General features: G+C 43.3%; 1 protein-coding gene across 1 annotated transcript in view; it reads right to left on the bottom strand.

Annotated features, from left to right (window-relative positions):
• The window catches only part of LOC111830088, a 3,959-nt gene extending 3,503 nt beyond the window's left edge, over window positions 1-456 (bottom strand). The window contains exon 1 of the mRNA XM_023781146.1: window positions 12-456. Coding sequence (XP_023636914.1) covers window positions 12-456 — 445 coding nt within the window. The remainder of the gene's footprint in view (window positions 1-11) is intronic.
• Between the last annotated feature and the right edge of the window lie 242 nt (window positions 457-698).

Raw genomic sequence — 698 nt, forward strand, 5'->3', positions numbered from 1 at the left:
GATCTGGAGACCATCTTCTCGTAGAGCTTTTGCTGTGGCCTGCCACCATTCATTGGCTTCATCCTCGAAGTGATATGCTGAAAATCGCACCTTCTGATCTGTAGGAGTTCCATTGTAGTCAAAGTATTGTTTGACTTTACTAAGCCAAGACGTTGGGTCTCCGCCTCTGAACCGAGGGAAGTCAAGCTTCACCGTCCGCGTTGGTGTGGTAGCTTGCTCTGCGTTGTCTCCCCGATGTTGTAGCTGTCGCTCCTGATCTCCGCTGCGTTGGTGAGTTCGTGTTGCACCAGCTTCTACTCCCCGTTCTAACGTCAATGCCTCAGTCAAACGTGCGATCGCTGCTTCCAAAGATTGAAACTTCCCCGTCACGATTTGATGTTGGTTTCGTAACTCTTCACGGATGTCTGCAACTCCAGTTTCTAGTTCCTCAATTCGCTCCTTGTTTGTACCCGCCATAACTTGACACCACAGATGCGGTCCGAATCGAGTTAATTCTTTCTTTTTTTTTTTTTTTTTTTTTTTTTTTTTTTTAGGATAAACCAAACCTGGCTCTAGATACCAATTAATAGGTCCCAATCTAGAGATTCTCAAGAACACAATACAAGCTTTGTTTTAATGGGTAGTTATGACTACCTCTTTTTGGCTTTTCTTTGATATATATAGTAAAACATTACAAGAACTAGAACTATTGAGTCCTA

This window comes from Capsella rubella, unplaced genomic scaffold, assembly GCF_000375325.1.
Source record: "Capsella rubella cultivar Monte Gargano unplaced genomic scaffold, Caprub1_0 scaffold_184, whole genome shotgun sequence".
In the NCBI taxonomy this organism is placed as follows: Eukaryota; Viridiplantae; Streptophyta; class Magnoliopsida; order Brassicales; family Brassicaceae; genus Capsella; species Capsella rubella.